The sequence below is a fragment of the Vipera ursinii genome, assembly GCF_947247035.1.
Source record: "Vipera ursinii genome assembly, chromosome: 4".
Lineage (NCBI taxonomy): Eukaryota > Metazoa > Chordata > Lepidosauria > Squamata > Viperidae > Vipera > Vipera ursinii.
In genome coordinates this window covers 67,143,523-67,170,907 of record NC_139514.1, presented here as the reverse complement: position 1 = coordinate 67,170,907, position 27,385 = coordinate 67,143,523, and the positions used below count along the sequence as shown (strand labels likewise).

Below are 27,385 nucleotides of genomic sequence, written 5' to 3'. Positions count from 1 at the left end.
GCTTATTAGGGCTTTCACACACACACCCAAGCGGCATTATTACAAAGTCAGCTTAATTGCCCCCAACAATCTGGGTCCTCATTTTACCTACCTCGGAAGGATGGAAGGCTGAGTCAACCTTGAGCCTGGTGGGATGCGAACCTGCACTAATTGCAAGCAGCTGGTGTTACTAAGGAGGCATTAGCCCAGTGCTCCACCAAGGCTCTATTTAAAGCTGAAAGATTAAAATCAGCTTTTTAACTTTCAGCAAAATATAATTACAGTCAGTATATCAAGTATAATACAGCTACTACATAAACAACATTGCAACGAACAAGAACATACATTCAGTTTTGCAGCTACTAAGATTCTTGGACGAGCAGAGACAAAAACAGCCAGGAAAGTGATTGAAGCCTGGGAAATGGACTCCTTGTCAGTCAACGGGAGTGCTGATTTACCACTAGCTTATCAAGTACTTAGGAGGCAAGAGCTTGACAGCACAAGGAAACAACAGCCAACAATTTAATAGCCACCCTCAACACCCCAAGCCACACCCAGCCATGCTCCATACAAATGCCACACACAGAATAGCTCAAAGCACACATTTTGCTAAAAAGAAGTTCTTTGAGGATTGACTCCAGCATGAGTCCAAAAGCTTGGAAGACTAAATCTCGGGTCCCGGTGACCAACCCAGATTGGATCCTGCACTATATAAACCAATACAAATAATCCTTAATTAACAATCAATCATTTTATAACTGTTCAAATTTGCAATTGCCACAGACTGGGTGCTTTACGACCGTCATAAATGGTCACGCCACAATCATAGGACCACACGTCATTATAGTTAGTATGCAGTCAAGAACTGGGATTTGCAGTGTTTTTTGCCAGTTTCTGACAAAACCCATCCCTTCAAATAAATGGTTTTTCTTAACAACTGACACATTGACTTAACAACTATTGTGAAAAAGGCTAGAAAATTCCTTCAGGTGATGTAAGTGCCTCGGCTTACAAACACAATGATTTATGACCATATTTCCAGGCTCAATTATGGTCAGTAAGTCAAGGACTACCTATAGTTTTTTAACTGAGAATAATTACCTCCAAAGGATAATTTGGTCATGTTCTCAAAGTATTGAAGTAATTTGGAATTGCTTGTTTGTGAGTCAAAGGTTTGAGGTTGCAGCTTCCAAGACACTGTTAAACAACAGAGTCCGGTTGCTTTGTGGGGAAATTAGTTTAGTTTAGTTTATTAATATTTCTATACCGCCCTTCTCCCGAAGGACTCAGGGCGGTGAACAGGACAAGAATAAAATGCAAAGTTACAAATATTAAAAGAAGATTAAATAGTTGCCCATTAAAAAACAATTAATACAATACATTTATAAAACCCCCAAAAATACAGCAATAAAAACCCCACCAATCCCCCATCAGGCCAGGCCGGCTTGTTCGAATAAAAATGTTTTAGATCGCGGCGAAAGGAGCGAAGATCGGGCGCCATCCGGAGCTCTACCGGTAACTGATTCCATAGTTCCGGAGCGCCCACAGAGAAGGATCTCCCCCTGGGGGCCACCAATCGACATTCTCTGATCGGTGGCACCCTGAGGAGTCCCTCTCTGTGGGAACGCACAGGGCGCAGGGAGGTTGATGCCGGCAGCAGGTGTTCCCTGAGGTACTCCGGACCCCTGCCATGTAGGGCTTTGAACACCATTACTAGTACCTTGAATCTTACCCGGAAGACAACTGGTAACCAATGCAGCTCACGGAGCAGAGGTGTAACATGGGAGTATCGGGAGTATCGGGAGACTCCCAACACAAATAACATTATTTGAGACCAGGAAAAGAAGTAATTAGGTGAAACAGTTCAGTAACCTCTGATATGAACAAGCAGCTATACAAACCATCTTAAATTTCCAAAACAACTCAACTTTAACATTATTTAGTACCTTTTTAATAGGCACTTAGTATGTCAGCCAATGCTAGATTGTGCAACTTTCATTATTAGTTCAAGGGGCCTACCAGGCTTTACATGACAGGCAAGAGATTCCCTCTCAAAATAGGCAGAACACAGAAGTTATGATGAAAGAGTGTTTTAGAAGTTACAAATGATAACTAGGAGAACTGAGTAAAGAAAATAAAAAGGGCAGGAGGAAAAACAGAGGTGGAAATAAATAACAAGAGACACCCGTTTTCTACTTTCTGTCTTTCAGAGTCAGCCTCTAAAATCCTTACGCAAGCTGTTGCATCTTTCCACCTCCTCCTCCTCAAACCATTCGATTCCTTCTGAACCCCGATTCCAGCCTTTACCAAATCAGCCAACTAAAACTTCTTTTTCTGAAGTTCGAATTTATCCTATGAGTCAAGCTTCCACTACCAGCAGCAGCAACCTACGCCAAGAATCCCAATCAAAAGGCAGAGCAGCTCTTCAGCTCCCAAGCCAGATGGAACCAAGCTGGCACGTTTCCCCAGGGAACAGAAGTGCCAGTGAGACATCATCATACTCGGATCAGATGGCTTCGAAAAGTGGGCAAAACGGGCATACATATAACCGAACAAACCGATCTCGAATGCCAAATCTGAATGATTTAAAGGAGACGGCTTTGTAATTGTATCCAAAAAAGTGATATTGCAGGGATTGACCGAGGGATATGGTGATGCTGGTAATTGGAGTAATGATTATATTTGCAGCTTTACAAAAGAGTGTGCAATAGAGTATGTGTAGCTACTACTACCGCATCAATAGGGATAGTATAGTGAAATGAACTTTATAAATTGCCATTCACACAATATAATAGCAAAAGAATGTGCAATTCAGGGAGAATGAACTATTTGCCCTTTTTCTCTCAGCTTACATTCCAGCTTAGTATGCATATTTGTCTGAAAGCTATTTTGGCACATTGGGGAATTTAAAAAATATTTAGATGTATGCCCTTTTAAAAAATATTGCTGCCTAAATTTTAAAAAAATAGGGTTTATGTGATATATTTGTATCCTTACTATGGTTTAAAGTTTTAGTTTATTTGTTTTTAAAACTTCCATATTTGATAAGATTTGTAATATTATTTATTGTCTAATATCTTCTTGTTATATCACATTTTATGTTATATTATTTGGAGCTGTTTGGAACATTGTTCTGAAGTGAAAACAGCTACAGTAATTTCTACAAAAAGTAACATATATTACATCAAGAATATTTTATTATAAATATATGTGTGTGTGCGCGCTATGTGTGTGACTATATTTATATAATAAATAATTGTCTTTTTTAAAAGATATTCACTTAAAGTATTGTTATGACACTATCTGCCATATTTTTATACATTTGTGATATTAAGTGCAGTAATATACTTAATAATAAATGGGAATTAAATAGCGTGACTGTAACAATATGATTTTTACTCCCATCCTAGTTGCAGTAATATGGGCTATATCTACTGATCTTCTGCTGATGAGAGGTTCATGATCCAATAAAAGAAATCAAATGAGCTATGTTACTTCTCCTTGTGGCTTTTAAGAACTCAAAAGAACCTTCCGTCAGTCGAACAACAACACTGAATATATCCCATTATAATGCCACAAGTAAAACAATGATTCTGAGATTTGCTGTAGACATTTTGATTGGGGTAATAGATTAAGAGCTTCAAACCATAAAAACATAAAATAATATGAACAACAGTGTTGCTTCCCCTAAATGTATATTTAGCTTTCCCGTTCATATCAATGTGAAATAAGCATTTGCATTATGGAGGTAGACATCTGGTGTGCTTGCAATCTTCTACCCAGGAAAACCGACCCATAGCAAGAAAGTAAAGCAGATGCTCTTCCATTTAATACATGGGGTGAAGACCAAAGAGCCACAGCAAGAGATGCCAGTGGCAAACCAAAGTTGGCATGACACAGCACTGTAAATCATGGTATAAGGTTTTAACTTAATATGTTCTCTGCACTTTGTTTGGAATAGTACTAAACGGAAAGTAAAATAAAATATAGAAGTGTAAGAAGGACTGTCGCACTTCCATTTTGCTTCTAAGATTTTATAAAAAGATAATATTGATATTTAAGGGAAAAATCATTTCTAATGAAATTTAATCCCCCCATATCACTTATAAGAATAGTTCTGTGAACATGTTTCACTCACCCAGTGTGTATGATATTTTCTAATTTCTTATCAAATCTTAGGAATTTTTAAAATGGACTTCTAAATCTAGCTAATATTTACTTGCTTATAAGAAATACTCAGGAAATTATTTCAAACTTATTTTTCATTCAGTATGGAGTTGGTCAGTGAAAAAAGAATGAAGACAATAGTGTCAGAACAATACATTTTAACTCTCAAATGTATACAATATATTATTGAATAAACTCCATAAAACGTGACCTGGACATTGTATAGATGGTGATGCTTATTAATAATAGATAACACAGATGAATGGAAAGATGTAATCTGGTAAATGTATGTATAATTTTTTTTAAAAAAAATGTTATATTTCAAAGTTTTGAACACGGTATTTACCCCACTAGATAATCCAAAATTTTCAGTGGTGATTGTTGATGTCTAGTTTGCTGTATAGAAAATAGGCATTGTAGTAATATATAAAATTCATGGCTAATAACTGTGGAAAACACAGTGCAGACTATGACAGAGTGATTCAGGCAGTCAATTATGTTTGTTTAATTCATAGGATGTTTTTGTAATTTAATACACAGTCACCTCCTGTGTATGTTCCCAATATTTCTGGCTGCATAGCTATATTTTCCAGAAAAAGATATCCAGACTCAAATAGTGCTATTTGAATGTGGCAAATAGTTTTTATTTGGCTTATATGTAATTTACAGATTAATACTTCTTACTTTGCTAGTAATTTGCACAATTTATAAGGCTACTTATAGCTCTTTTGACTCATAGATGTCTAACAGAAAACATTTAGTAGTAAATTAGATATACTAGAGAATTGCTATTTGTACTACTAGATGTTTCAGATAAGGGTACCCTTTTTAAGCTTAAACTTGGAAATGTGTGGGTTTTATTTTTTGGGTGTTCCATAAAGAAAATTATTTCTTTTAGAAAATGAAAAAATGTATACATTCAGATCTTGTAATAGAGAGAACATTTCAAAGGTTTTGCACTATACTTAGTTTATGTGTCCAAGTTTTGTAATATATGTAAACTTGTAAATATGCAGAGATGTCCCCCCAAAAAAACCTATTGGCTAATGGAGATTTCTTAACATTATAAGAAGAGCAAAGCCTATTATGCATTCAGCTATGATTAAATGTTAGCTTTTTTCTTCACTGAGATTACGTAAATACATTGCTGTTCTCTGTACTTAAGGATAGTTCAGCTAGTTTAGGTGATTTTGTGTTCTGATAGGAGCAAAAGAATCTATTGCAGTTGTCTATATCAATAACTGCATATTCTTCCCAGGAAGGTTTGTTGTATATTTTCTTTTTCCTAGAAAAAGAAAACAAAAATATTTGCACGTAATTTATTGAGAGCAGATTTTAAAAATGTCAAAAAGCTTTACTTAATAATTTTGAAGAGTCCCCTTTTGCCTATGGAAGCATGGTTGAACAGATTTTTGAAAGTGGAATTCTGCTTTCTGAATCTTGTGCACACTATTGAGAAGTGTTGCATAATATTTCATATATTTTCTAGTATAAACAATATTTTTCAAAAGATTATTTTCCATCCCTTAATCTCATTTTCATTACATTTTGAGTAATTAGCGTAATAAGTTGGTAAAGGAATTACTGTGGTATGGGTACTTTTGCCATTCTCTGAAAAACATTTAGCAGCTTTAACTTCTGGAAGGGTTGATGGTTTCACATGTTTAACATATTGTATATTTAATTTTATATATCACAAGGCTTCCCATTTCTCTGTTTCTAAATTCTCAGATATACTGAGCTCAGCTTTCCCTCTATTTCCATAGAAATTTTGGAAAACTAAGGTAAGTTGTATCCTTAAAGAGAAAAATTTATTTAATATTTCATGTGATTTTTTAAAATAAATCTCCTTTTTATTTTGCAAACATTTTCTTTTCTATTTCCCATTTTTCTCTAAAATATCGCCCAAAGAAATAGTATTTCATAATCCACACTGGTAAATTTTCCCCCATTGCTTTAAATACATTCAGCTTTTATTTTTATGTTGCATATTTCAGTTACAATTGAAGCTTCAATGGAAATCAAGCTAAGAGGAATAAATGTTTAAAAAGTTCCCTTATTTATAAAACAATTTAAATTTTCAAAAGGAATTATCTGAGAAAAAAGTGTTTATTTGAAAGTATTTATTTGGAAGTCATTTAGCATATATGATATAAGTTGTTCTGTGAGGGGGGAAATGACACTGACTTCTTTCTAAACATTCTTAATTAAGAATGTGACTGAGGGTTTTTTAATTTTTGTTTGGTGTTTGCTGTATAATGTTGATTATGTTTGGTATTAAGATACTGTTTTCATGCAGTGAATTTCCTCAAGAGTGTACTGAATTTCTTTGTGCCAAATTTATATATTATATTTCATTGAGGAAGCTTTCATTGAGGAAGGCTTAGGAAAATGGGATGTAGTAATTTTCAAAAGATTTTATTTCCCTTATTTTCAGTCTTTAAAAGATAAATTAAACTGTGATATTATTTTCTATTCTAGAAGTGTCTCTATTTAAAAAAAAACATCTTCCTCATTTACTTGTCATAAAGCTGGCTTGTACATGAGAATTTGTAGCAGATTGCAACAAAAGCCATTATTTTATCCTCTGATAACTGATATTCAATAATTTTTAATAAAAATAATAGTCTCCAAGACAAATTAACTTGATAATGACTCTTTATTTCCTAGTGTATTTTCTTAATTCCACTGTTATGACCCTCATAAAAGAGCTTATCCTGGCATTTATATATTTTTTTAAAATATTGTATTGCAGAGTTTCTAAAACTTCATGATGTAATTTATATTGGAGAATTAAAGGCTGGGAATAGGAAGTCTGATGCTTGTTCAAAGTAGTTAACATAAGCAGTACTGTTCTGTTTCTTTTAAAATCAATAGAAAAATTGAAACTATTCACTTCAAAATAGTCTTATGAGTGATAAAAACTCTCATATGATACCCATGAAAATACCATTTTATTACTATTTCTGATAAAGGTAAATCAAGTTTATACAACCAGACATTTTTGTGATATGATTGTTGCCAAGTGTATAACAATGGTTTTTAAAAACCTGCTTTTGCTAGAATGCTGTTAGTGAATCAACTTCTTTTTTAGATCAGCATTTTGATCATTAGCATTTTGAGACTTGCTTCATTCTTTTCGTAAACTAAGGGTCCAGCAAAACTAGGTGCTTGCTACAGATATTGAATATTGAATATTCCAATTCATTTTAAACCAGCTCAGCATATTTTCACATCACTTATATATTCCTTCATTTTACATTTATTTCAGTTGTTACTTGTTTTTTCTTCTTTGAAGATAAATAGGTATCTAGTGTCCCATTTTGAATCAATCATTTTTAGATCTGAGCAGAATTTCTTGTTTTAAGTCTCCAGCTTTCCTTAAAGATTAATAAATTGGTTTATGTAAAAATTATTTGCAAAATGTAATGCACAGATGAGCAAGGTTCACCATCTTTTTCTGAAAATGCAGGAAACAACTATTTGTGAAAATAGAATGCCCTGCTAAACAACAGTAATTCTAAAAGCAGAGAAAGGATTATTTCAGATTTCTACAATTAGGTACTTTCTAAATGTGTTAGATTACAGTTGATAGGATCCCCAACCAGCATACTAATTCTGACTGGAAATAGTGGGAAAGCATTCCATTATAAATATAGAACACCAGATTGAAAAAGAGTACATTACATTAATGTGTTTTAGCAGAGAAGGCTTTGTAATATTCAATTGCATTAGATACTGATTCTCAGGTGATTGGAAGTCTCTCACTTTTGTTACCTCTGTTGTTTTAGACAAATTATGGTGTTAGTTGCAAATAATTCACTTAAATACAGTTTGATGACTCAGTTTAAAATTCTTTTGGAAATACAAAAATGCCAAAAAGTATCTGCAAGAAAAAAATAGCTTTGGCTCACTATCTGGAAATACAGGACTGCTTAGATTTTCATGTTGATAACTTGTATTGAATAAAATCGGGAGTATAATTATTTTTGAACACACTTATAGCTTTATGATAGCATCCAATTATGAAAATAGCTTTTCAGTTTTATGTGGTTAAAATTAAGTATTCATTATTTCTTTTTTAAAGAATCTCAGAAATAGAAATACTATGTAAATCATTGCATTAAAGCTAACTGCAATATTTGGAAAAAAGTTCATACCGTGCTAATAAGCCATCTGCAAATCTTTATGGAACACACCATGTCATGTTGTAGTTGCATCATAATGGATTGTTTTCAGGCATGCATTCCATTTTTAATTCCTGTATAATTTTTATTATTTATGTAATAAAAGGGGGGGAAATTATTCTGTGTTTAACTTTTACATATCAGCATGGGGATTTTTTTATTTTTACTGAGCACGATGTATTTTTGAATGGGCCTGCCAAAATATGTCTTTAATAAAAATGCAGATTTGCACTAGAAAAGTGAGGTTGTCATCCATTTTGTCCTTATTACATTCCATGCATCCATTTTCTTTCATTTCTGATCATTTGATCCCATCTTTTTTGATTTTAGGCATTTTAATATAAGTAATCACATTGTATAGATCAGGGGTAGGCAACCTTGGTTCTTTTATGACTCATGGACTTCCAACTCCCAGAATTCCTGAGCCAGCCATGCTGAGGCGAAAGGGAGAGGTTTCCAAGATGAGCCATGCTGGCTCAGGAATTCTGGGAGTTGAAGTCCACAAGTCATAAAGAGCCAAGGTTGCCTACCCCTGGTATAGATGAACCTCCTAAAAATAGCCTGAAATGGCTTGAGTTCAGATAATAGGAGTTATTTTTTGTCCACTGTAAATAGACATAGGACATTCTTGGGGAGTGTAAGCAGCATGCTCTTGTCGTTTTTACATCTTCATATGTGTTAAATTTGAGAGCCAGTATTATGGAGCCAAAGACTGAAGACATAAGATTGAAATCCACTTTCAGTCATGAAAGCCCATTGAGTGATTTTGGACCATTTATCCTCTATCAGCTGAACTGGTGAGCAAAGATCACTAGAAAAATTCTTAATCTTTTTTTCTCTATTTCATCTTTCCCACAACACCTTTATAATGGAATATTTATTAATTTATCAAAGTCTCTTACAGCCAAGAACACAAAATGGATTGTGACATGTGGAAAATTGTCTACTTTTTGCTTGATTACTTTGGCTTCATCTTTCTTATGGCAAGTCTAGACCTCATTATGAATTTCAGTTGAAAAGTAAAAATCTTACTCATGCATGACTGGTACATGTTGTACAATGCACAGAGAACATGGGATTGGTTCCTTTTGTTCCTTCTTATGTCACAACCTCCATATACTGAGTGGGACGTTTGAAAAGTTGTTCTTAGTGAAAGCATTTTTTTCCATACATTTCACTCCCAGTGTTGGAGAAAACATCAGCAGGGGTAATATTCTATTGTTTACATAGAAATGGAGATTGAGGCTACATTTGTCCCAGAGAACTAAGTTATGTTAGTTCACAGCATAAACACCTGCATTTGATGCTATCAATTCAAGATACTTGACGATATTAGTTTGTTTGTTTGTTAAATTTATTTGCTGCCTATCTCAACCTAAGGCTACTCTAGGCCAGAGGTCCCCAACTTTTGAGCACCAGGGACCGGTTTCTTGGAGAGAGGTTTTTCTGTGGACCAGAGGGGACGTAGCTTCATGTACTGCTTGCATCCCGTGGATGGGGCTTTGCTTGTTTCTGCGGCCCAGTTTCTGGCATGCCACGGCCTGGTGCCAGTCCACGGACCGGGGGTTGGGGACCCCTGCTTTTGGCATCTTACAATAACAAAATGGAAGAATAATGGAAGGCATGTAAACAGAAGTAAAATAATAGAACAATAAAATAATGACAAAGGAATGAAAATGAATGAATGAAAACAAATACACCAATATGATAACCAATGGATGGATGGAAAGCAGAGAGCCAGAGGGGTGGAGTTTGCCATCCAGTAACCACCTCAAGTGTGAAATTCCCCCATTTAGTCCCCCATTTGATATGAGTATTGCTTCCCAATTTGTCTGGCTTAAACTAGTTCATATGATTTAGGTCTTGCCATTTTGTGAAATTCTCTACTGAACTTGGAACAGAATTGTTCTAACCTTTCCAGATCAGGGAATAGCCAAGTGCATCTGGCATAATCTAAGTTCCTCCTGGAAGGTGAAGTGAGGGGAAGAAGTATGATTAGAGTGACCTTAATCCCTAGCGCCTATGAATTCCAATTAATCCTGTTGTAATTACATCCAATGTTTCATTTCTTTCGTCATAGTTACTCTTTCTTACTCATTTTATTTGGAAATTGTTTTATCACAATGCACTTTCATAGACTCAAGATCATACTCTCCTTCCTCGGTTATTCCCATTTGGTGGAACCCCCCAGTGCTAAGTTGTTTTGTTTTGCAACCTTCAATAAAAAATTTTATTGTTATTTATTGAATATATATAGAATTATTACAGCTGCAGGGTTTTTTGTTAAATTTCTACACATTGTATTTCAAACTCCTCCATACAATGTCTCCATTTATGCTGAATCAGACTTAGTAAAATAGGATAAATATATTTTCTAGAACGTTAATATCTTTTGGCAGTAGATGAAATATATAATTCACAGTAATTTTTAGCAGCACTTCTTGACATTTTCTGCACAGTGTTCTGTTCCTAGTTTTCCTCTCACATATGCTGGTCTGTACTTTATAGCCTGCAGCTATTTTAGTCTCTTCTCAATAAAGCATCCCGTACTCTTGAATCTAGGAAGGAAACATTTTCTGGCTATGCTCAGAAAATGGGAATCTGTTGTTTGATATTGGCAAAGCAACCTTTGCATCTTGAACAAACAACCAAGAATATTTCTCTCATGTCTTGCACTGTGTGTCCATTTAAGAACGGTCATCTTGCTTCAAACATAGGTCCAGCCTGGATCTCAAGCAATTTACAACTTGTAACAGTTATCTGCAAAGGATTAAGGAGCCATGGTGGTCCAGTGGTTAGAATGCAGTATTGCAGGCTAATTCAATCTTGACTGGCTCAAGGTTGACTGAGCCCTCCATCCTTCCAAGACCAGATTGTTGGGGGCAATAGGCTGACTCTGTAAACTGCTTAGAGATGCTGTAAAGCACTAGGAAGCAGTATGTAAGTATAAGTGCTATTGCTATTGTTATTGCTATTTTTTATAACATAATCAGTTGGATTCAGTTTTTTAATGGTTTCTTGCTTTGAAGCACTACAAACGATAACACAACAGGTGCAAAAAAATCACTGTTTTGTATAAAACACTATATTAGGAAAGTAAATAAGGGGAAAATTTTGAATCAGTGATTAAGGATATATTATTCCAGTCACAAAATATGGGGTGGGGGGCTTGGCAGTCAAATTAAATACAAATATTCTTGACTTAAGACCCTAATTGAGTCCAAGATTTCTGTTGCTAAGCAAGACAGTTGTTGAGCTTTGCCCCATTTTACAACTTTTCTTGCTAACTGTTGTTAAGTGAATCTCTGCAGTAGTAACAAGATTATTAAGTGAATCTGGTTTCCCTGTTGACCTATCTTGTCCGAAGGTCGCAAAAGGTGATCACATGATGCAGCCATCATAAATACATGACAGTTGACTATGGGGATGCTGCAACAGTCATTAGTGTGAAAAACAGTAATTGGTCACTTTTTTCAGTGCCATTGTAACTTCAAACAGTCATTTAAAATGGTTGTAAGTTGAGGATTACCTGTATCTGTAAATTTGTTCAATAACCATCGGAACAAAACTATTCAGTTTTTTTTAAAAAAAAATAAGTTTCTTGCCTTGGAGCAGTGCAGCTGCAAAAAAACATTTTGTATAAAATACTAAGTTTAAGAAAGTAAATAATGGGAAATTTTTGAATTGGTGATTAAGATCACATTGTTCCAGTCACAAAACTTGGCGGGCAGGGGGTTCTTGGCAGCCAAATTACGTATCTGTAAATTTAATCAATAACCACCAGAAACATTAAAATATTTGCTGATTACACATTTATATTTCTTCAAAATTCTCACTGGTTTACAACTATTAAGCTTCAATATTCAAGCTATCAGACAAGCATGACTGTCCACATTACAGGCATTTACAGAGGCCTGAATCCAGCCCTCAAAGTAGACCAAATAATCTGCATACTAGACAAAATACATATGGACTCCATATGTTCAACAGGGCAAAATTAATTCACAGTTACGAAAGTAGGTATCTCCAATTATCCAATAAAATAACTTGTGAAGCATACAAAACTGAACTAAGATATTGTTGTATACATACAGTCTATTATTTCACACAAGTTTACAGTAGAAGCTAAGCTGAAAAATGCCAATGTGTAACACAAACCATAACTTCAGCGTGAAGCACAATTAATACAAATGTATTTGTTTATATGTATCCCTGCAGCTCACTTTGCTGGAAATTAGAAGTAGAAAGATGTGTGTGTGTGTGTGTGTGTGTGTGTATACACACACACACACTTTGTTAGAATATACATTTTTATGTGATGGCCTACATCCAAAGAGCAAAACCTCTGGATCAGATTCCTCACTAATGTACACATAGGATTGCATTTTACCTTTATACGGCATAACAAAGGGAAAAAAGGCAACATTTAATGGAAGAGAAATGAAAGAGGATTCTTAACAAGAAATCAACACTGTGCCAAAAAACACCATTTTTCGTTAATACTAGTGAAAATTTGGTTGACAACATGTTATGAAAATCCCTCTTCTTTTCCAGTGTTTTTTTTCTGGAATGTTCATGTGTTCACCTGAAATAAAATCATACCTTTCATGCCAAACCCAGCTTAATAAAACAACTTCTTACCTACATAGCTTAATTAAGATCCCTGATTTTAAGGATGCAAGACTAAAAGCATGCAGGCTTTGAATATGTATATTTAAGAATGGAAAGTTTTTGTTACAACTGTACAGGAATAATCTCACTTACATTACATGATTACATTTATAGCTATAAATAGAATTTTCAAAAAGCATTTCTTCAGCTGGCCAAAGTATCCTTGGCTGGAAATTGCAGCTTATTTAAATAGCTGTCAAGTGTCATAAAGGTTGAATTTGAATATGATGGAATCATCACATGTTGATAATGTGATTATTTCATTTAAACTTGGCCCTTTTGATGAGGTTATCTTACGATATGGCAAGATCACACAAATGGTAGGTAAGGATTTTTTATGTGAGACTGGAACAATTCATCTTGATTTGATATCCTATAACATGAACCATTCATTTGTAATACACAATTCTTGTTCTAACATACCAAGCTGACACATAGTTCCACAGAATTTCAGTTGCTGGGATTGGAGGGGAGTACCGCAAAAAACACTGCATTTCAAACAAAATTAATGAGAGGTCCACTAATTTCAGAATACTTATTGAATTTCAGGTTTTCACTATGCAACCCAAGATATCCAGGCTGAAGGCAGTGTTGGAAATGCAAAGTCTTGCTGAACCTGTGAAGGATGTCAGTGCTGAACGTTGTCATCTTTGGGCACAGCAAAAGATGTAACACTTAAGTATCAAGCATTGCAAGAATAGACAAAAAGTCACATTTGGATTTCCTGATAGACCTTTGGATGATTTGCAGAACGTCAGCATGAATTTCCAGAACTACAATAAACTGTACAATAAAAGTAGCAATAATATAATTTATCTGCCACCTTAAAACTATGGTTCTGAATTATTTTTTAAAAAACTGTTACCACAGTGACTATGGGATCCAATAAATATTGGCATGGATGATGCTCCAAATCCTACCCTTCTTATTCACTGGCTAATTGCTCTAACTAAATTCCCACCCTTCGTTTTTTTAATCCACAAATCTCAATCTGAGCAAGATATTTTGGTTGGAAAGAGAGGGCAAGAAAAGTACCATTGAGGCAGATGAGCAAAAATTAATGGGAAGACCAGATAAATATGGACAGGATGCCACAGCTTTGATCTCAATCTCTGCCCCTTGCCCAAAATCAATCATGTCAGCTCCCTGATGACAGGCTTAACAATTTTATTAAAATAATTCAAGTCATTTCAGTGGGATTTTTTCCTGTGGTTATAAGAGAAGTTCCTCTGCTCTGCTGCTGATATGATTTGCAGCTATGACATTACTGTCACACAAGGAACTACATAAGAAGCCTTCATTAAAAAGCTTGTACAGGTAGTCCACGGCTTACGACTTTGTTTAGCATCGTTTGAAGCTGTAATACACTGAATGGTGTTTACGACCAGTCTTTGGAATTCTCTTCCCGACTGGCACTTCTTGCACACTCTTGTCTTATAACTATCACTGAGCAACAAAAATTCTAGTCTCAATTGCCATTGAGTTGAGTTGACTCAGCCTTCTATCCTTCTGAGGTCGGTAAAATGAGGACCCAGTTTGTTGGGGGCAATATGCTGACTGCAAACCGCTATGAAGCTGTACATAAGTCTAAGTGCTATTGCTATTGTAAGTTGATGATTACCTATATTCTAGAAAAATGGTTTGGTGAAACCCTACTGAACCATAAACCATCTGCTGCAAGAAATCATTTGTATTCAATTAACATAATTAAGGAAGGCTGGTAAGATTTGTATTCAGTCACAATGAATGATCAGGGTGGTCCTCATTGTAGCCTATATTATCAATATGGACATGGAACTCCGCTGAACAACAAAGGGTTATACATCTGTAGGTTCAAAATGAGGATAAATTCAGTGATCTGGTCTATAAATAAAATCCTAACTGATAATTGTGTTAAAATGGAGATATGATTGTTTATTTAAAGAATACCTATTTGAAAAGGTATTTAATAAAAATTAATTAAAATTAAGACAAATAAGAATATTAGAATTACTTTTTTAAAATCTAGATTGCTTCCAGTGAATTATAAAAAAAAGTAAATTCACTGTAACTTCATGGATAATCCAACATAAAAAAGAACATCAGTTCAGTAAATTTAACTTTGTCTTTATTAACCATTAATTTTAAATTGAATTATCTTACATTTAAAAGTTCAGTAATTATGACTAATAATTATTAATAATCATTAAATACCTCTGTACATCTATATAACATTTATTTCATCAAACTCCTGTAGGATAATCATTCTGTATGCTTACAATGTCATTCACTGAATTTGCTACATAAACACAAATCTAGATGCATAATTTTAGACTTGTAAATTGGAATGTCTAAAAAAACCTAAAGAAAATTAAAAGAAAATTCTAGTTTTATTGACATTAGCTACATGACATGGTGATTCAATATGATACTGACATACTAATTCTTTATTAGCAGCCAGAATATTCATTTGCTACTAGAAGAATACCATACTTCTACCAATATTTTATGAAATCTAGGACATTCTAGTCATACTTAAATTAACAGAAATCTGAAAGGAAGTGCAACAGAGTGTAAAGATTAAAATATTAATAATAAATTATAAGTAATGTTTTTCTATAATCTGACTGAACTTAAATGAATATACAGTATAGAATTGAAGGATGCCTAGGTTCATATTCTATAGCATTCCTTTCATTATTGGAAAAGATACAGAAGGGAATTCCCATTTGTATGTGTCTGTGTATGTATGTGTGTTTCTGTGCATATGTGTGCATGCATGTATGTGTATTTATAGGCATTTCTCTTAAAATGAGAATTGGTTTCAACAGATTATTTTGGTAAGAAAAATGTTCAGAGAAGGAAAATGCAACCTTTAGGGAAAGGTTAACACAAGTGAAGGTCTTCACTTGGTTGGTTTATCCAATCATATAAATAAGACTCTCCAAACAGTATATTTCTTTGCTGTAAGAATTTCTGGGAAGCGTTCCTCCTTGGACAAGTGGCCATATAAGATGAAAACATTGGAATTTGTAAAATGCACACATTTAAATATTCCCGGGTTATGAAAAGCTACACAGCTAGTCCTCATATAGTGAGTACCTCATTTACCCACCATTCATAGTTTGAAAGATGATAAAAAAGTAACTTTATGACCAAACCTCATATTTAACATCCTTTGCAGGTCTGTAAAGCAAAGAAAAACTGAAGCAAAATCATAACACCAGTCTTGGTTTCACTTAATTACTGTTTTGAATAATGACTGAGTTGTCAGTCCCAGTTGTGATCACTAAATAAAGATTACTGGCAGCATATAGTATGGCAATAAACTGCTGAGACAGTTCCTCACATAAGAGTGGAATGATGATCTACATTGGTCAATCTTATTTTTGTTCTTCTATTATAATGGGAAATATCTTCAGAGAATGCACACTAAAGCTCTGAAGAACATATGTTGTATAATGTCTACCAGAACTTATAAAAGCATCGTTGCCATCTTTGGTTAACTTGTAAGAAATCTATATTTCTTTTTGTAGAAGCCATTTTTATGTGCACAGAAAGTTTTGACTTTCCTTTTACTGAAGTGTAAGATCCTGGATTCAAAAATGTAATGCAGGTTCTAATTTATTCCATCTTGATTTATTTTATTAATATACAGAATTCTATTAACTTCTTGAAACTGCAGAGAATATAAGTCACAGGAGGTACTGGATAAGATGTATAATTTTAATAGACACTAAACTCATAGTGAATTTATTTCTCATATTATACTGTTATATCTTTCTAAATAAAACACCTGTCTCTTCCCAGATGACACTGAAGTTTAAATACATTTATTCATGCACTCCAGCAGCTCCATCCTGATAGCAATGCGCACATGCCAGCCAAGGGGTATCAACCTTATGTAACGAGAAACAATGGGCGGGCGCAAAAGGTTCTGCACAGATGATGATCTGTCTGAATTTCCATAGAAAACCTAGAGAAAATGAAGTAGGAGAGCAAGGGGGAAAAGAGAGCTTAAGATTTAACATTCTTCTAATTTTGTACCCAATAATTTGGAAACAATTTTACTGCCTTAAATGACTGTATAGTTGTCTTGCCCAGTAAGGTTGCTGATAGTTTTTGTGCCTAGAAGCAACTAATAGAACCAATTGCTAAATTCTGCTCAGGGAGAAGAGCCAAACTCTCCATGGCTAAAATATGTTTATACTGTATTAGTACTGTACTCAGTATCTTCCCTCATCCCATATATGGCTTGTTAAAGATTTTTAAAAAATCTTAATATAAAGATCAAAAGTGACTGTGCTTGGTTTAAAATATTTCAAGAATGAAGGCAAATATACGTGTCCCAGGATAATGTTGCAGGATCCAATCTGGATCGGTCCCCAGGATCAGAGGTTTTGTCTTCTGAGGTTTCAGACTTGTGCTGGAGCTCACCTTCAGGAAATCTCTCTAGCAGAGTGTGTGCTTTGGGCTATTCTGTGTGTGGTATTTATATGGTGCCTGTTTTATGTGGCTTTTTAGATGTTGATTGGGGTGCTGATGGCTGACTATTAAGTCTTTCACTGTTATTTGCTTGTGCTGCCAAGCCCTCACCTCCTAAGTACTTGATAAGCTGGTGGTAAATCAGCATTCGTGTTGACTGATGAGGGGCCTGTTTCCCAGGCTCCAATCACTTCCCTGGCTGTTTTTGTATCTCCTCGTCCAACAATCTTAGTAGCTGCAAAATTGAATGTATGTCCTTGTTTGTTACAGTGTGAGGCCACCAATGAGTTCAGGACTCCTTGTCTGACCACTCACTTGTGTTCTTGCAATCTGATGTTTAGCTTCCTTCTCTTCTGTCCTTATAAACCATATAAATACTATACACGGAAAAGCCCAAAGCACACACTCTGCTAGAGAGAAGTTCCCTGAAGATGGGCTCCAGCATGAGTGTCAGATCCATTTATATTTCATTTCTAACTATCTCTCCTGTACAAAACCCAAATCTCTCTCACACACACACACGGATTCTGCCATTCCCAAGGAGGAGAGGGAACAACCATGGGGTTTTATTGCTTTCACTTCCTTTCCTTAAAAGTAACTTTTGTTTATTCCACCTGCCTGCTATCCAACACAATATAACCAATTACTTTCTCACTAGACATTTCCTCTTATCTTACGAGCAGCTAAGAAACGGGGTGGAAGGAGAGGAATAAAACCCTCTGGAATCTGGGTTGTTTCTCCAGATGAAATGTGAGGGGGTGGAAAATGATCCTGCTACGAATGGACTGATGTTTCTCCTCTTCCCACAAGGGGCTTACTAGCTGGAACTTGGCTGATCCGGAACTGACTGAATGAACTGTGGGGGGGGGGGCTTGCTTGGGGACATTTAAAAATATCAATCTGTGAAAAATATCAGTTTCTCAGATCCTGTCTATCATGCCACTATCTTCTATTCCTTAGTAAAAGTTCCTGCTTGGACAACCTTGTCTCCAAGAGTTCTGCTTTCTTAAGGTGTGGATTGAGGTGGGTTCTGACAATGAGTCCAAAAGCTAAAAAGACAAAACCTCTGGTCCAGGGTGACAAACCCAGATTGGATGCTAAAATATTTCACTTGATTCCATATTGTTACATGGCCCCACTCCTAGCACCTGTTAACCTTTTTTGAGCTCCTTTCGAATACAGGTTGAGTGCTTTTCTAGAAATGCACTAAAGCTGTCTTCAGGCTACTTTTGAATACCTGCCAGCTGTTGTTAAATTATGTTAAACACAATTTTAGTAATCTTCTGAAAGAGTATTAAACGTGTTCAAAAGGAGCCCACATTGCATAGTATGCTGGGAATTTCTTCATTCTCCAATATGCATTCTCTGTTCATTCTGCCGGGACCTGAAGACCTGGCTCTTCGAGCTATCTGGCCCAGGCTGAGAATTTTAATTTTAATTTTAATTGGGGGTTTTTACTTTTTCAGGGACTGTTGTAATTATTTTTAATTGTTTTTAAGTTTTGTATTTCTTGTTTTAAATACCCTGTAAACCGCCCTGAGTCGTGCGGGAAAGGGCGGTATATAAATCCAATTAAATAAATAAATAAATAAAATTTCCCACCCACCCACCCCTCTGCACCTGTCACCTTTTAGTCAGGCTGGTCCCTCTTTTCAAGCCAGTCCTCCAAGATGGACATTTTCTTGGAGGCTTGAGAAGTATGGGGCAGGAGGAAATCAAATTTGAATGGCCTGGAAGGGCAAGGACCAGAGACTGGAGAGGAAAATGCTTATCTGTATCAATCTATGGTGGCCAACAGTTGTTGGTTGAATATTGACAGAATGGTTGATGAAGTATGCCATATTGTACCCATAATAAAACTTCCATAGTTTCTTCCGGTTTAAACTGCAAACTATCTTTAAATATTTAACTATTTTAAAGATGACTTAAGGCTGATTCAAGTGTGGATTGGGGGTGAGATGAAGATAATGCCATGTTTTCCCGAAAGTAAGATCCATTCTTAAATATTTTTTTGCCTCCAAAAGAGGCACTAGGTCTTATTTTCAGGGGATGTCTTACTTTAGGACTGCCACAGTGAGGCCTCCTATGCCCAGACCCCTGTTACGCCGCTGCTTGACTTCTTCAGTGGCTGCTTGCCACCACTTGCAGCCGGATGCCATGTAATGCATTACATCATTGCCACTGCTCGCAGCAAGAAGCCACACAGTAGTTCAGCCATTTCTGCTGCTCATGGCAGGAGGCCACATGGTGCTTCATGCCATTGCCACCACTTGTGGTAAGAAGCCACATGGCACTTTGGGCCATTTCCGCTGCTCATGGCAGGAGGCTGGATAATGCTTCACGCTGTTGCTGCCACTTGCAGCAGGAAGCCTCACGGTACTTCAGGCCATTTCCACTGCTCACGGCAGGATAGCACATGGTGCTTCAGGCCATTGCTGTTACTTGGGGCAGGAGGCTGAATGGTGCTTTGGGCCAGTGGCAACAGCACAAAGTGCCATGCAGCGTCCTGCCGCGAGCAGTGGAAACAACCCAAAGTACCACTTGGCTTGCTTCTGCAAGCAGCAGCAATGGCATGAAGCACCATGTGGTCTCCTGCCACAAGCAGCAACAATGGTGTGACAAGTCATACAGCTCACCAAGTGTCAAGGGTGTGGGAGGCCTGGCTGCAGTGGTCCTACCAGCAAGATAATGGGCGTGAGGTGAGTGGAGCACCTCCCACTCCCACCCTAGCTTGATTTTTAGGCATGTACCTCACTCCAAAACTAGGGTTTATTTTGGGGGTAGGGCTTATATTAGAGCCACCTCCAAAAATCAAGCTAGGGCTTACTTTCAGGGTAGGTCTTACTTTTGGGGAAACATGGTAACATAAAGACACAGCAAAAACAAAAAGAGTGCAAAACTATGTTCTTACCATAGTTACGTATACACTGTGAAAGGCCCTAAGTGATTTGGGTTAATGGAAATGCATGAGACTGCACTGATAAAATTAAGAGATAGAAAGGATGGAATATAGGCATGATATATTCAGCTGATAATCTAAGGTGTTCAGAAAAGGTCTGCTTTTATACACATATGTCCCTGATTTGGTCAGTTGTCCAAAATAATATGATAAAATTTAAGTCAATGGAATGGATTTAATGGGATTCTCAATTCACCCTGAAGCTGAAATATATTCTATCGGAATAGATGCAAATACAGGGACTTCTTCAGAAAAGGGGAAAGGATCTTATACTGACCCGATTGTTTCCTGTCTGGTCCTTGTAATAAACCCAGTTCAGATTCTCATCAGTCCTGTATTGCACACTATATTTTGTCATCCATTCATCTGCATCACATCTTCCCTGTGTAAGTATGCCTGAAATAACTTTAATTTCTGTCAAGTCAACCTGTAGCCACTGGTTTGTATCTTGGTATTTGGAGAGCCAGGCACATCTAGAAGAGTTGTGGAAGGAAGGCACTGATGGTCAATAAATGTCTTTATAAAGCATACATTTTGACTCAACCTCCATAAAAAACTCATATTTAGAGGATGAATCGAGAGATGAATCTGAAGCCAGCAAATGGCCAGAACCTGGATCAAAATAAGCAGAAAAATGTTAAGTTTCAATGATCTAGACAATGATCCTAAAAAAAGGACCTCCAAACCACTCACTGTAGCATGGAGGTCTTGGAGTCAGCTGCTGCATTTTGTTTTGATCCTTGGATGTTTGGAAGCCTCAGTGCTAACTCTCCTGATTCCTGGAAACAATTACGTCACGTAAACAATTACTTTCTTGTGAATAGGACATATTTAATAGTAAATGAGACAATTCATCACATGATCCTATGAAAATTGAGCTACTTCTGGAATACATACCCCTTGAGGGCAATTTTGAGAGGGCTATATGATAGATTTTGCTCCCTATCTCTGTGTTACACCATTATTTGAGAGATGGATTTCTTTCTAGCAAACTTTGGGAATATCCTTCCCCTCTATGTCAGCTTCCTGTTCTGTAAACTAACTAACTAATTTGATCATTATTTTTAAAATAATTTGGTAGGTTCAGAAATCAGCAAAGCTAAGTTTATGACTTACAAGTCTCGGTAATAATAAATAAAATACCATATAAGAAAATCACATTAAGCTTTATCATATTTTATGAATTAGTCTCAATTTAAGAGTATTTATCAGGTGCAAATGTCACTTACCCTGTTAATCTCTTATGAAGAGTTCTTAGAAATCTTGCACACTGCTTTACAAACCTTAATCTGACCTAACAAAGTTATCGTTTCAATATAGATTTTGATTTTGGTTCCCTCTCTTCCTGCTTCACCAGCAGCAAAGCTGCTGTTATATTTTTTCCATTATTCATGTAATGGAATAAAGAAAAATGTCAGGAAAAGGAGGAATCTCTCAGGGATAAAGAAAGAGCTTGAAAAACAGCCATCACAACATGACTCAGCACAATACAAAACCTTATTTAATGCAACATTTGGTTCTGACAGTAGCTATCTAGATACCTCTCAGAAGCTCATGATTACAGAAACAGTAACCTCCACACATTTGTCCCAGCAGCTGTTAATGGAAGTAAATGTTTATTGTTCTGGGATCATAAATATATATTTTAAAAGTCATTATTAGCCTCCATACATTATGTAGCAAAGGTTTAGAGGTTAAAAAATCTTTTGTGTAGCTTGTTGGTAGAAAACATGTCTTGCAATGCAGTTTACCCAAATCCTTGTCCATTAAGCCGGGCCTTGTTTGCAGTCCATGAAGCATACCACCCGGTATACTGCTCCGGATTGGAACAGCTTATTTGATCTGGAGTGACAGCTGCTGATTCAAAACCAAGAGGCTTATGATAGGGACACTCTGTAAAAGAAGACAAAAAAGACATGGAGAGGAATACAGTGCACACTGGAGTTAAAAAGTTTAATTTCTGCTGCATCTATCTCCAGAAAGTGCTATACTTAATTTTATTAACAGGATGAGACATTGAAAAATGATTGAAGTTTTATTTCTTATTTTCTCTTGGATTTGGGGAAGTTTTGGGATTTAATTTTGCACACTTTCAAGCAGGGAAGTAGGAGTTGTATCATTAGAAAATCACCAAGGTCCACAGTATTGTAAACCAGTATTTTCAAGTAGGACACTTGCAGCCACACATGAATACAATTTGCTATTTTGTCTTGAAAGGAAATAGAAAAACAAGTCTATAAAGTCTAGAACTTTATATAAGAAAGTATTTTACTTCAATCATTTGACAATTCGGAAGAACACCCTGGAATTGTACATTCTAAATCCAAAGTCTTTACAAATGAACCACCATCAATATACTCTTCTTGTTTAATTCACAGAATTAATATCAATAGAATTTAAATGACTATTCCCTCTCATTTCACAAGAGTGTCTGTACTGGATGTAACATTCTGGTTTTCTGTTTTGTCTTTTTTTAAATAAATAAATAAATAATTTCTTTAAAAATCCAATAAGAAGGATACCATATGGCCTCCACAAGCTGAGAGGTCTCTGTGATCAATTGGGACTCACATGGACTCCAATAGGATTTGCAGTAGTGGGAAATGCAGCCCCTGTTTGAATATTGTACCAACAATTGTGATGGTTTCTGTAGTGAAGGCATCTGGATAATAGAAGTTGCACAGAATTTGCAACTATCACATGTATAGAAGTATTAAAACAACAAAGAGTAAAACGAGTTAAAATACGTCCAGTGTGGCAGCTACAGTGTTTGCAAGCAAATCAAGTTTAATTTTAGTAACTCTAATCTTTAGATAATTCAGCTGTAATATACTTAAGAGGTAGCCTTCTGTTGTAGAAAAATGCAGCAAACTAAAAGAATTACCAAACAGAGGTCTGGGGACTGTCAAACCAAGTACATTAATTATTTAATGCTGCTTTTATTTATTTTAAAAGTCCATTCAGCATGAGGAGGATTTTCTCCTTTGATTAACCCTTTTTTTCTGTACTACAGCTTCTCTTTGTTTAGAGTTATTCTTATATAATTGACACTTTAAGAATCCCTACTGCATTTAATGGAGGAAATACTTTGCAAATAATGACGTTAAAGAACTATAATTAGTTTAAGGATATATGTTCATTTGCTACAGGTCTTTGGGAATGTGTAGCTTGACACAATCTGACAAGTCACATATAATTTTCAAGAAGATCCTGATTGATAATTATGGGTATTGAATCTCAATATGAATAATATTAAAGTGAATAGGCTTGCTTGAGTTGTAATAATAAAAAGATGCTACTTACCCGGCATGCAGTCTAGACTGTCTGTTTCGATGGACCACACTGAATTTGGATTTCTTTGACAATCACATTTGCAGGCTTTGCTATGCCAGTGCTCTAGATTGTCATCCTAAAATAGTGCAGAATAATGTATCAACTTTGCATATACAGAGAATGAGCAGATTCTTTCTTGCTTCCTAAATTCCCATTGGACTATATCAACTCTGCTCAAATGGCACCTTTCAGATGTATAATCAAAAACATTTGGGGAGTACAAGTTTGCCTAGGGTAGCATTGCACTCTTCATATTGATCAATGCCATTTATCATTATATGCACACATAGGGAGTACAACAGAGATAACATGAGGCATTCTAAGTCCTGGTCAAGCCAAAATGATAGCCAATTCAACTTAAAGTATATTTTGTTCTTGTTTCACATCTCATTTGAGTCAAGAACTCATTAAACTGCTTTCGGTGAACAAGTATAGTATACTATAAAAAGAAAGGGTGGTTGTAAGAATGGCTGAGATCATAAACATATGCACCTGAGAGACAGAGAGACAGATAGCTAAACAGACAGAAAATGGTATGTGGACATGATCTTGAGAGACAGGGTGAAGAGACACAGCCAAGAAATGGAATGGGACAACTTGCTATAGCAAACTCATCAAAGCCAACTAGCCACAGTTAATTTGCCATGGCCAACTCACCACAGCCAACTTTCTGTGGAACAACTTGCCATGGCCAACTCACCACAGGACAACTCACTGTGGGACAATTCAAAAATTCAACTTAATTATTTAAAATAATTAAAATACTATTTTAATTTTTGTTAGTCACATTTCATTTTGTCCCTCCTTTGGAATCCTTTCTTTAATGGTTCTATTCTATTATTTCTTTGATATTAGTGTATCTCTTGTCCCACAGCAAGTTGGCCATGGCAAGTTGGCTATGGCGAGTTGTCATAGAGTTGCCAAGAAAATGGTGAGATAAAAGGCAACTAGCCCTGAGCTGGAATGTAGATGGGCCAAGAGGCTCAGAAGACACATACACATACAGTTTCTTAGGCTGTAAAGGAGACTAGGTTAGAGATGTACTGTAAGGACCTGCTTCAACTGTCCCCTCAGGAAAAAACAAGTCAGGAAACAGGCATTGTTTCAAAGAGGATGTTTTATTGAGAGAAAATGATTGCAGAATAAAAAGGTGGAATCTGAAGTTCCAGCATAAAAGCATTAAGCTAAAAGTCCCGTTTCTTCAGCCCCACCCCAATGCCCAGTCCATCCGGAGTCAATCCGCTGGCATGAAGGTGTTATGAGAACTTTGTGCCAAAAAGGTGATAACAGGCCATTTCCCAGGCTCCTCATCCTTTCCAGTCAGCAGGAGTAGGAACAGATGGCCCCGAGGGCATTCCTCCCTCCCTAATTCACATGCAGAGACATCATAGTGAAATTAGAAACAAATGCTTGTAATACAGAAACATCCTCAATCCACACCGATGCATGCTCCACTTTTCTTTCTCATGGCAGCATTCCTAAGGAACCTGACATACTGCCCCCCCCCCAAAAGAAGAGAAGATCCACCTAGAGAAGAGAAAAAAATAACAAAAAGGGGAAAAGAAATAATGATTGTTTATTTAGGTTTATTGGGCTACCTTTTAATTAAGCTAGGGGCTTTCACATAGTTCTTTTGCAGCCACTCAGGCTGAGCCCTTGGGAGAACTTTCCATGTTACTAGGTATTAGGTGACTCACCAGTGTGTGTGTGAGTCTAAGATTTCCTTAATCTGAAAATGCTGTTCTCCCTCCACCATAATAGGCTCGGGGACTGGAGGGGACACCAGCCTTAAGGGCGAAATCACGTCTGATTTGAGGAGGCTGCAACTGAGCATCAGATGGACTTTTCTTAATGACTTTGATAAATCTAATTCCACTTTGACTGGGTTAATAATTCATTTTATAGGGAAAGGCCCTATATATTTTGATCCTAACTTCTTTGAGGGTTGTAAGGTTTGTAGGAACCAGGTGGACAAATATACATGGTCCCCAATGTAAATGGTTTAGGTTCCACTCTCTTTTTGTCAGCTTGGGCTTTATAAACCCCCGGGCATCTGCCAGGGTTCTGTGCACTGCAGATCACATATTTTTCAATTGATTGATCCACTCTTTTAAAGAGGGGATCAAGGGCTCCTGGACTGGTAGCTCAGGCATTGGGTTATAGACTTGCCCAGTCGCCATTCGAAATGGCATGAAACCTGTGCTGATATGCACAGTGTCGTTATATGGTACTTCAGCAAATGGCAAGAGGTCTGTCCAGTCATCTTGCTGATAGTTAATAAAATGTCTGTCAGGGTTCTGCTAAAGATCCCAACTAAGTAAATGCACCAGAGTCATTTGGATCTCTAATTCAAAACTTTATTGGGTACAGCATACCAGCACTAAAGAGTTGAAAACCAGCTCTGGCAATATGGTGGGAAAAGGATAATTAAAAGAGAAAAAACTTTCCATCCCTTTCTTTGACAATTCAGGTCACATTGTCCAATTAATCCTCATATAGTTGTTATGAGAAGAACATCTCTGGCCACCACAACATCTCTTTGGTGACCTTGGCTCCCATCTGGATAGAATTCACCTGTGCATTCCAATCCTTCCCCTCCCCCCTCAAAACTGTACGCAAGCTAGAAGCAGCATGGCAAGCAATCTTCATAGCTTGAAAGGGTAGCCCCCTTACAGAGTTGGGAGCTCAGTGATTGGCAAGGTGATCTTTATGAAAGAGGGGATGAACTGACTGTAAAAGTTCACAAATCCTAAGAAGGTTTGTAGCTTCTTGTGGGTGCAAGGGGCTTGCCACTCCAAGATGGACTTTACTTTCCCCGGGTCCATCTCCACCCCCTTGCACAACATGCAGCGACACCAATCACTCTGAAGTGCTCTCTTCAAGGCTGACCGCGATAACATGGACCTGGGCCACATCATCTGGATACTTCATAATGCTCCATGTGGTGCCAGGTTTGAGCCAGGAAATTGGCTTGGCCCGGGTACCCAACCTTTTGGGCACCAGGGATTGGTTCCATGGAGAAAGGTTTTTCTGCAATTGAGGAGGGGGAGTAGTGATGCTCACTGCTGCCGCTGCCTGTGTCAAGACCCCAGCTGCAGCTGCAGCTGTTGGAGTCACTAGCTGAAGAACAGGAGGAGAAGAAGCCAGCACTGCCAGGATTCTCATGACTCCTGGCCAGCTGGTGGCAGTTGTGGCTCCCGTCACTGCTGTGGCACAAATCTCCATCCCTCTGAACTTCTCTCTCAGCTGCTCCATGGATGGGATGCAGCCAGTGACCAGGAGCTTCCACTCAGCGGGGCCTTCCTATTCGACTAGCCATTTTGCTTTGCACTTGCTGCCTCAGATCACATTGACCCCAGAAGGGAGAAGTAGGGGTCTTTCGCCTCTGCTGCCTTCCCCACATTTGTCACCCAATAGGTCTTTGGCCCCTTATCCAAGGCATCCCTTACTTGCTCCTTTGTGGCTGCGGCCAGTTGCTCAGACTTCTCAGTCTTTGGTTTTGGACATGTGCCAACTGGCTGTGCTCCTGCTCCAGCCTGGGGTGGTGCCAGCTCTTCCCAAGCTGGGCTCTCTTGACTTCCTCTTCTCTTCTGAGTCTTTGCTCACAACTGACATCTCAGGGTTG

At 36.9% G+C, this 27,385-nt stretch overlaps 2 protein-coding genes across 16 annotated transcripts in view; one reads left to right on the top strand and one right to left on the bottom strand.

The window, feature by feature from the left end:
- CDKL5 (cyclin dependent kinase like 5) overlaps positions 1-13,918 on the top strand; it is a 94,951-nt gene extending 81,033 nt beyond the window's left edge. For 4 of the 15 annotated variants that reach the window (XM_083362934.1, XM_083362929.1, XM_083362926.1 and 1 more), the window contains 5 exons: positions 2,190-2,502; positions 3,763-3,893; positions 5,878-5,930; positions 11,051-11,273; positions 13,554-13,918. In XM_083362934.1, coding sequence (XP_083219060.1) covers positions 2,190-2,502; positions 3,763-3,887 — 438 coding nt within the window. In that variant the 3' untranslated portion in view covers positions 3,888-3,893; positions 5,878-5,930; positions 11,051-11,273; positions 13,554-13,918. Of the gene's footprint in view, positions 1-2,189; positions 2,640-3,762; positions 3,894-4,249; positions 4,433-5,877; positions 5,931-8,948; positions 9,131-9,237; positions 9,271-11,050; positions 11,274-13,553 lie in introns of those variants that run through there. The other 11 variants (XM_083362939.1, XM_083362937.1, XM_083362940.1 and 8 more) reach the window with 11 other exon arrangements.
- Positions 13,919-16,806: 2,888 nt separating this feature from the next.
- RS1 (retinoschisin 1) lies at positions 16,807-27,015 on the bottom strand (the record flags this gene model as incomplete). Its single annotated transcript, XM_083361281.1, has 5 exons — positions 16,807-16,959; positions 20,705-20,900; positions 22,179-22,320; positions 23,731-23,836; positions 26,824-27,015. The coding sequence occupies 5 exons, from the start codon at positions 27,013-27,015 to the stop codon at positions 16,807-16,809; spliced, it is 789 nt and encodes a 262-aa protein (XP_083217407.1).
- Positions 27,016-27,385: the final 370 nt, after the last annotated feature.